The 9069-nt window shown below is 37.4% G+C and overlaps 1 protein-coding gene across 3 annotated transcripts; it reads right to left on the reverse strand.

The window, feature by feature from the left end:
* Positions 1 to 2481: 2481 nt before the first annotated feature.
* LOC133739075 (homeobox protein knotted-1-like 2) lies at positions 2482 to 6902 on the reverse strand. Of its 3 annotated transcripts, none has more exons than XM_062166790.1 (6): positions 6610 to 6902; positions 5952 to 6401; positions 5727 to 5852; positions 5488 to 5644; positions 3041 to 3297; positions 2482 to 2946 (listed from the first exon to the last, which is right to left on the reverse strand). In XM_062166790.1, exons 2-6 carry the CDS (start codon positions 6384 to 6386, stop codon positions 2740 to 2742), a joined length of 1182 nt encoding a protein of 393 aa, XP_062022774.1. In that variant the 5' UTR covers positions 6387 to 6401; positions 6610 to 6902; the 3' UTR covers positions 2482 to 2739. The 3 variants fall into 3 exon arrangements, with proteins under 3 accessions (XP_062022774.1, XP_062022775.1, XP_062022773.1); XM_062166791.1 differs by having other exon boundaries at positions 5952 to 6407; XM_062166789.1 differs by having other exon boundaries at positions 5952 to 6901.
* Between the last annotated feature and the right edge of the window lie 2167 nt (positions 6903 to 9069).

A 9069-nucleotide genomic window follows, 5' to 3' on the forward strand; every position in this document is an offset into this window, starting at 1 on the left:
GTTGGTTTTTCCTTGGAATATTTTGGTCCAGTGAGATAGATTTGGTTAAATTAGTATAATTGATTGAAAAGTAGTTATAATATTTGAATATTGTTGGGTTATGACTCCAGTTACCCGGAAGAAATGTGGTGGTGTTGGCCTACGAAAAACAAATGGAGCTAAAGCTGTGATCTTCCAGGTAGGGGATTCTGGACTCACCTCAGTTAGTAATTTTTATGCATGTATTTTAAGGAAATTATTGATGCATGGAAAATGTAATTCGATTTTTCTATGAGTTATTGATGACCTGAGAGTGAGAGGAGCATAGCGACTTCATTGGGCTTCGATCCCCTAAACCTATGGAGGGGCTGTATGGACTGAAGAGTGTCTGATATCCTTTGAGGTGCGGCACTGCTTCTAGGTGATACGGCGTAAGTAGACACTCTTGCGACACCTTGCTAGTGTAAACAATATAAATCGTGGTAAGATTGTAGTTGACATAGCGATCGGTCATCAAGTTTGTTTTGTTCTTCTGGGCCCTACTTCATTTTTATAAACTAACATCGTTTGTGGTTTCGAACATGTTCATTGATATGCATCGTTTTTCACTTAGTTTGCTGGCACCCATACTTTAAATTATTTCACACCTAGCTGGGGTAGAGTCTTATTGGGCAGTGAGGACAAAAGCTCACCCTTACAACAGTTTGTGGATGCATGTACTGTGTACGAAGACGGGACAACTGGACGATGCTAAACGTGACTTACTTACCTTGTACTTCAAATCATCTCACAATGGAGTTTGCTCCATTTGAAAGGTTTCTTTATTTTCTTTTTAGTCTCTCATGGTTTACCTGATGAGTTTATTTCTGATTTGTTCTTTAAGTCCTTCTTTTGTAAAATAATCAAACTTTTAGTTTTGAACCGGACTATTATTCTTTAAAGGCCCTTTCCTAAGTTTGAAGAGTTTGAAATTGTTTTAAAATGATATTCCACTAAATAATCGGTTTTCATGTCACCTCATTTAAAATAAATGCTCCTGTGCAAATTTCGAAATGGATTTATTAAAATATTTTAAATTCTTTTCTTTTTGCCTTGCGGGTTCTTAGGATTTGAGTTAGCTCAGATTCTAAGTATTCGCGGCACTGTAATGCACTTGATTTGATGAGGTGCATACCGGGGTGTTACACAAGTAGCACGGTTTCTTTATTCTGTTCGAAACACAGCATTGAAGAGTTTACTATAGCCCATATAACACTTCCCGCGAAGTATCTTTCACTGTAAGCATTAGAGTAAAACCTCAGAAGCTCCATTTTCCACCAAATGCTTTACTTTCCGGATTCAGAAGACGAAGCATTTTAAACACATGTACTGAAACCAACGCCTAATTTTTCTTCAGCAAATGGTCGTATTTTTTCCCCAATTTTCCATTATAATTTCAAACGCATTAATTACATGTGCTAATTTCACCCATCAACAACATAAACTAGTTGGAAAGGTTTACAGGAAAAGAAAGCCCAACATTCCCGCTCAAGAGAAGCACTTTGTGACCCTTGTTTCAATGACTTGCTTGTTAATTGGGATATTGAGTTCTAAAGTAGAGTGTTGGAAATAATTTTAATTTAGAATTATGTTGAGTTATGGTGAAAATAATGGTGAGAGTTAGTGGCTTCATAGGTTACAAGAGTTAGAAAAGTTTAAGGTTATTGTAACAGTCTAATACTTTTGTCTGTTGTAATTGTCATATTATGGCATTGTCTAGAGTAGGCTAGTCTAGTTGACTAAGGTGTGTAGAAGAGTAATTTGTAGAAGTATTATCAAGATACTTTATTACCAGGTAATTTGAGAGTCTCCTCCACATTCCTCTCATCGAGACACCATCAAGTCTTTCTTATCGTTCGCAATCAGCACCGAAGCCAGCACACTCGACGCCGTCATACTCTTGCACAAACAATTTTTGACCGTACCTAAAAGATCGAGTCTAGAGCTCTGATACCACTTTGTTGGATATCAGCGGAAGGTAAATATTGAAAATTAATTTTGGTAGGGAGATATGGTGCATGAATGACGCACAATATAGCAGATCTACAGCCCAAAAACATATAAAGAGCTTCCTACCCAAAATAAGGTTTTCAATATTTTCGCGTCTGCTGATATCCAACATAGAAGATTTTGTATTGTACATGTTTAGAAAGAAAACTTTGTAGGATGATCTAAAGGTTGAATTTAGAGAATCATATCGATCTCACTTCCATTATTTTGTTCATTCTTCCATCTGTATATATCCTTTAGCTCTTAATAGTTACCTATCTATGTCTTACTTTTATGGGGGACTATGCACTTATGCATATCGCATTTTTTTAATTTTATTTTTGGGTGCAAGTACAACCATGCATGCTGGATAAGTAGATCAGATATTGAGAGATTAAAAGAAAATCACAATCATACAGCTTACTGCTGATCATCAACCTGAAACGTCATGTTGTAAACTTCAAACACTAACTGTAATGATCAACAGAAAAATATACATATCTTATCAGATTGACAATGCATGTAAAACATTACCCACCCAACTGTAGCGATAGCAATCACAAACTATGACTCGCAGACTTTGCAGTTTGCTTCGGTCTTTGGATACCAAACTATATATATAAGCTCGCCCAACTAGATTAATTTCATGTACTGCTTGAGCAGTCACATGAATAAGTAATCAAACAGGAACAGGGAGGCCAAATTAACTTAAATATTGCTTAATGTGATGAATTAGGGACCGAGACGGTAGTGACCATCACCAATGTAGTGGCCATCCATATAGAGGGCTGCTGCATTCTGTGGATGCAACCCATCCATCACCATGAACTGCATGTCCTCCGATGGTTTCCAGTGCCTCTTCCTTTGATTTATGAACCAGTTGTTTATCTGCTTCTGATCCAAACCTGTTGACTCTGCCAATGCCACCTTCTCTGATTCCTGCATTATAGGTGAACATGCAAATTAACAGTCTGACAACATAACCTACAATAACAAGCGATTGTTAAGGGTAGTCGAGTAGAGTAGTATGTACCGAAGGATATGGCCACTTGTAATGCAACTCCCACCAACTGAGAAGCTTCTGCCGGGCGTCTTTGGGTAATTTTCCTTTCTTCTTTTTCTTGGAAAGCTCTTGCTTGAGGCTACTCAAGTAACCACTGTACTTTCTTAACAGGTGGTTCTTAAGCTCTCTGTCTTCAGCTCTCGGATCAATCTCGGCTACTTCTGTTTCTCCACCGCTGTTGTTGTCTTGGTCCTCTTCAGATGAACCATTTCCGTCACACTTGTCCTCTGTGTATGTACATGTAATATGTAATCTTAGACTAGTTATCAAGAAGAGAGACTGGAAACTTGTGCAACAGAAAAAACATTAATTGGCCAATAATCTTGACAAATAAATCAGGCTACTATATCACATCTGCTACTTCTCAGATCACAAAAAACTGAGAAAATGCATGAGCAACTTCTGCTTGATCGGGTCGATACAGTTCTGAAACTAAACTAACTAATGTACCCACATATTATTACTATCATTTATTTCTTAGCTTGGTCTGATTTAACTGGATATATGTTTGTCATTTATTTCTTACTATCATTTACTACTTAAGATGGGAGTCACTACATGTTTGTCAACATTTCACTCATATATTATTACTGTTTTTTTTTTTTAATTTATATTCTAGTTGCCATAGCAATTCTCTCACACTTAAAGAGGGTACATCCAAAACAAATGAAGACCGAAAGAGGGGCTAACTTAGAAAAGCACGCCAAAAGAGCAAGGATAAGATAAGAACGTATGAAATATGAGAAGGGTGTAAGATCAAGATAAATGTTATCAGAGTAAAGTAGAGATGAACATAAAGAAGTCAGTTAATTAAGAGACTCAAAACAGTCTCAGAAGATCTCGGAAATTGGAATTCAATCCCAGTAAGTACTACATGTGCTATGCTCCTCATATAAGTTTCTCCCTCCAAGTAAAACCAGTAGAGGATGAATTTTTTAATGGGAGAGGCCAGGCACCACTCTGACTACAAGAGCCCATGACATCAATTAGTTATTTTGTCGACCACGTATTATGAGTCTATGAAATTAATATGAAGACTGTAGGTCTAATAAACAGACTCCATTACCAAATTACTAAGCAGTACGTGACTATTATCCAGCTACTAAGCAATCGCCTTCTGTGCTAGCCAGCGCGTAGATTAACTAGGCAACTGGATCACTCTACCATATAATAATGGACATGGTAGCAGAAGAAATAGAGTATAAAATCAAGTGAAAATCATATGCATATGCAATGCAGGATTAAACCAGTTGAACACAATACCATTTGAGGTTAACAAAAGATAGTTTCCTCGTCAAATTGGCAAGAGATGTTGGTTTTTTTTTTTTTCTTCCCTTTTTTTTTTCTTTTTGTGGTATGAGATGTCAAATCTGGGACTTAGTGAGCATGGACGTTAATAAATGAAGGTGGTATTAATTCTCAAATTAATGCTGACATGTCCGTACTAGCTTTCTGCTGGTACAAGGTGCAGCTGATTTAAACAGCATCTTATGTTATTTATTACATTATTGTTTCTATAGGGATGCAAGGTCTTGTTTATTCATAGGTTTTGTAAAAAAAAATAGCAGACCAAAAGAAAGTTATTGTAAAAAAAAAAAAAAAAAACACAAAGCACTAGTTTTTGCATAACCAGTGAGGAATAGGATTATGAACTCGGGAATGAAAGACATAGATTTTTTTTATTTTGGCAAAAAGGAAATGGGAATGAAAACAATGATTATGCTATCAGCTATTTCCATCTCTAGGCTAACATGGTATTTGTAAATCCCACAAACCTACATAAACAAAACCCTAATAAGAGAAATAAGAATGATCGAGAATTTGTCAGACACTGGTTCCGTGAATCTAACCATATCATCTATAATTCTATATGGTATGTAGTACTGTAGTAGTAGTACTCGATCCAAGTGCGTTTGTCTTAACCTGCTAACCTGCTACTCCTTTCTTTCCCAATGTGGACATATAAATATTCTAATGAAATCTTATAATATATAATTAAGCAGAGGATTAATTAAGCCTAAATTAATCACACTATTGAGCTCGTGATTACGTACGGTATGTGTATGTTAATTAAGCCTCTCGTGAAAAGGGTAGGTGTACTGGTTGCTGTTGCTTCTTCGATCTTCATCTTCTTCCTCTTCGTAATTTGCCCTTCAACATCAGGAATGCAAATACTATTATTCGAAATCTGGGTCAAAGTTGCGTTCAAATCTCAACACCAGATTTCACAACAAGTCGTGGCTGAACGAGAGATCTCTGACAGGTTTAGTTTACGGTTCTCAAGGAAGACAAAACAACAGTTGGACTAGATTAACTAGACTACCATTCCAAGAATCAAGAACAAACAAACCAAAATCTGAGAATGATTAAGGTTAATTGTTTGATCTATTCTAATGATTAATTAAGTACTTAATTACCTAGTGCAGAGGCCGAGAAGATGCGCAGAGGAGTAGTGTTGCTATTATTGCCAAGCATGTTAAGCTGAGTTTCAATCTTCCTCATGAAATCCATTGCTTCTTGTATGGGCCTTGTTAGTTCCTCCCGATACTTAACCAGCATATCATAGTAAGCTTCCTGTTTAACCAAGTTTTAATCATCCAAATTTTAATCAAGGTAAGAAGAGGGAAAAAAAAAAAAAACATTGGATCATAATCACCATGAACTGATCGAGTTCGGGGTCTTTTGAAGAAGCATCTCTCGAACTGACTGAAGATCGCTGTCGTGCTTCAAACTCTTGGCGCGCAGCTGAGAGACGAGCCACAACTTCAGAAGGAGCTCCCACCTAAATTCAATTGATAATACAGCCAGTAAGAGGAAAAAAATAGATAACTAACAGAAAAGCTTTAGAACTAGCTAGAGCCATGTAGCTAGTGTTATATACCCTTTGGCAATCCATGTAAGCTTGCAAGAGGTTAGAGTAGTGAGGGTGAGCAATGATCTTAGCTTTGATGGCCTCTACTTCATTCTCGTTTTCTATGTGCTGCTGCTGCTGAACCGGTATCTGATCATTGTGCCCTCTTGACAATATTAATGAAGGAGGAGAAAACTGAGGATGATGAAATTTGTGGTGGTGGTGATGAGCATGCTGGGAAGTACTACCGGCTGCTTCGGTCTTCACGGTTGGTTGTGTTGACGAAAAACACTCGCCACCGCTTGATTGAAGATGAAAGGTGTTGATCTGCTGATTATGATCACCTGCAGCAGCAGCAGCTCTACCATAGTTGCCTCCAAGATTTGAAGAAGCGTAGAGGAAATTTCCTCTAGGAGTGCCTTGATTCTCATGATCCATTTCATTACTATTATTGTATTCCTCCATTTCCAACTCAACGACCTACAACTGATTGTTTCAGCTATAATTTAAGCACCGAAAACCCTAAGCAAACTAAATTAAGAACTGATGAAAGGAAGAAATTGAAACCCTAAGTTCCTAAGCATGGCCTGCAGGTATTGTTCTAGGGAAATGGGAACTAATATTTATGGCCAATTAAAGCATGGAATGATGGAGGTGAAACTAAGCAAGAATAAGGGCATGTTATAACCGTCAAAGAATTCGGTTTGACATGTTGATGAGGCGGAGGATCAAGACGAAGGGGCGGAGCTGGAAGGCGTGGCCGGTCGAACCCGCAGCGGCACCGTTTCTGGGGGTGGAGACGTGGCTGAAAAAGAGTCTAGTTTTCTTTGTCGCGAGAAAAAGAAGTATTTTGAAAATGGTGGAAAGCTAGTTATGACGCTCGCTATAGAAGACCTAGCGATAAGGCAAGACAATAGATTAGATTATATTAAAGAGATTTTTCTTCCATATCTCTCTCTTCCCTCTCAGTGTTTGATTTTAACCTTTGTTTCACGGACCTTTCAATTTTGCTGGCTTTTTCATTTTTAAATTCAATATGTTATCCCTTTCTCTTTCTCTTTTTTTCCTGTATAAAGAGATTCCGACATGTATTTTTTTTTTTTAATTATTTTTTATAAAGAGGATCAAAGAATTTTACTCCTACTCCTATGGTGACTCGAATTTAGGACCTGATTTTTTAACTTTCTTACTCCTCGGTATCATTTACATTAGAGCTACTCGCCTGAGAATAGTTTTTTTAGGGACAAAATAAACAAGTGAACTCTGACTGCCGAGAATAAATAGACAGTTTTAAGTTGTTATAATTTCTGTCATTGAATTAAATATATGCGATTAAGATTCAGCTGTATCTCATATTTTCTTAGGTGAGCAAAACTGTTATATACATATCAACTCCTTTTTATCAAGAATAAAAGTACGGTAAAAAAGCCTTTCGATCCCTTCTCCAAAAAAGCTTCAATTTTTGATGTCTGATTTACTGGAAGGCAAGACAAGCCGTATTGCTCCCTCCAAGAAGGTAAAAATGCCTGAATTCCCTACCAAGTTTAGTGCAAAATCTCTGAGATTAGTGGAGACACCGGATGGTATGTTAGTGCCTGCTGAGGTCATGATGCCTAAACCTATACAAGTAGAGCTTCCTGGTGGAAAGAAGAAGAGAGTTCGGCCGCTGGGATCCAAGAACAAAAATCCTTCTAAAGCAAAGAAAGTTCCTGTTGAAGATGTCCTTAGTGTTTTGTATTCAGGTAAGCCTCCGAGCCCTAGTTTAAAGGGCAAGGAGAAGATATAGGGTTTTTATTTTATGTTTAGCCTATAAACTATGTAAATGTCTAGCATAGTTATAGGCTTGCTTTTAATAAGTGAGCGATAGGTTCAAATATAGCTGGTCTATCCTATGTACCACTGTGGCTCCTCCACGAATCTTTTTTCTGGCCATTGTTATGTGTCAACGAGCGGGTATGTAATGGCCTTCTTGGCATGCTTTTTATCAATGAATTTTTCATTAGTTCAAAAAAAAAAAAAAACACGGTTGTTTGTTTTTCTATATCTTTATTATCAACAATTAAAAATATACAAAAATTATATATGAGTCGAGCTCATAACCTCAAATTTACAAAAGAGAGATGTTATTAGACCAAATAATACTAAATAGAAAAATTGGGGTTAATTAAATTATTTTTAAAGAGTTTTCACTTATTGAAAATTGTCAATGTAATTTTCTTAATTCGATTGAACTAAAAATTGTTGAGAATGTGTATAAATATAACTCCCACATTGGAAAAATATAACTTTGCTTATGGGTTTATAAGGGTTTGGGCCACTCCATCCATTGCCAATTGGTTTTGGATGTGAACCCCATATTACTTTATCATGGTATCAGAGCGGGTTACCCACGTGTTTGGTTTCAGCAATGGCCACACGTGCTCACCGTCACCCAATATAACTTGTCCACGTGTATGGCTTGAGAAATTGCCACACGTGCGGGGGCATGTTGAGAATTTGTATAAATATAACTCCCACATTGGAAAAATATAACTTTGCTTATGGGTTTATAAGGGTTTAAACCACTCCATCCATTGCCAATTGGTTTTGGATGTGAACCCCAGATTATTTTATCAAAAATAAACTTGTTGTATTGTGAAGAGATGTGAGATTTAATTTGTACAGCGGTCATCACAACTTTGGCGATCCATGGAGACTCTATAGTACTTGAATTGGTATCTATTGTTGCATTGGTATGGTCACTATGGTGGGGAGCTTCGTCGAGGCATGGCCTTGTTTTTCGAGGGTTATACGAGAACAGCTATAGATTTGGTGAACATGGTTAATGGAGTTAATTGGCCAGGGCCTCCAACCAAGTTGTAGGTGTTGCGGAGTTGGCTGGGGTTCAATTTTGGGACATGATGAAAAGACCTAGAGAGTTTTTTACTTCATTGCGATGCAGTATCGATTAATTTAGGATATTGACACAGAGTCATGTTCCCCTGGTCAGCTGCTGACCAGGGATTTCATGGTCAATCACCGTCCAATTGAAATCGGACGGTTGACAGCTTTCATCTTTTAAAAAGTTAGAGAGTTGTCAACCGTCCGATTTCAATCGGACGGTGATTGACCATAAAATCCCTGGTCAGCTGCTGACCAGAGGAACATC

The sequence above is a fragment of the Rosa rugosa genome, chromosome 3 (genome assembly GCF_958449725.1).
Source record: "Rosa rugosa chromosome 3, drRosRugo1.1, whole genome shotgun sequence".
In the NCBI taxonomy this organism is placed as follows: domain Eukaryota; kingdom Viridiplantae; phylum Streptophyta; class Magnoliopsida; order Rosales; family Rosaceae; genus Rosa; species Rosa rugosa.

Coding starts and splice junctions, on each gene's coding strand:
- LOC133739075 (XM_062166790.1), bottom strand. CDS start 6,386: ATGGAGGAATACAATAATAGTAATGAAATGGATCATGAGAATCAAGGC. Junction 5,853..5,951: donor CTTACATGGATTGCCAAAGG/GTATATAACACT, acceptor AATTGAATTTAG/GTGGGAGCTCCTTCTGAAGT. Junction 2,947..3,040: donor ACAAGTGGCCATATCCTTCG/GTACATACTACT, acceptor CCTATAATGCAG/GAATCAGAGAAGGTGGCATT.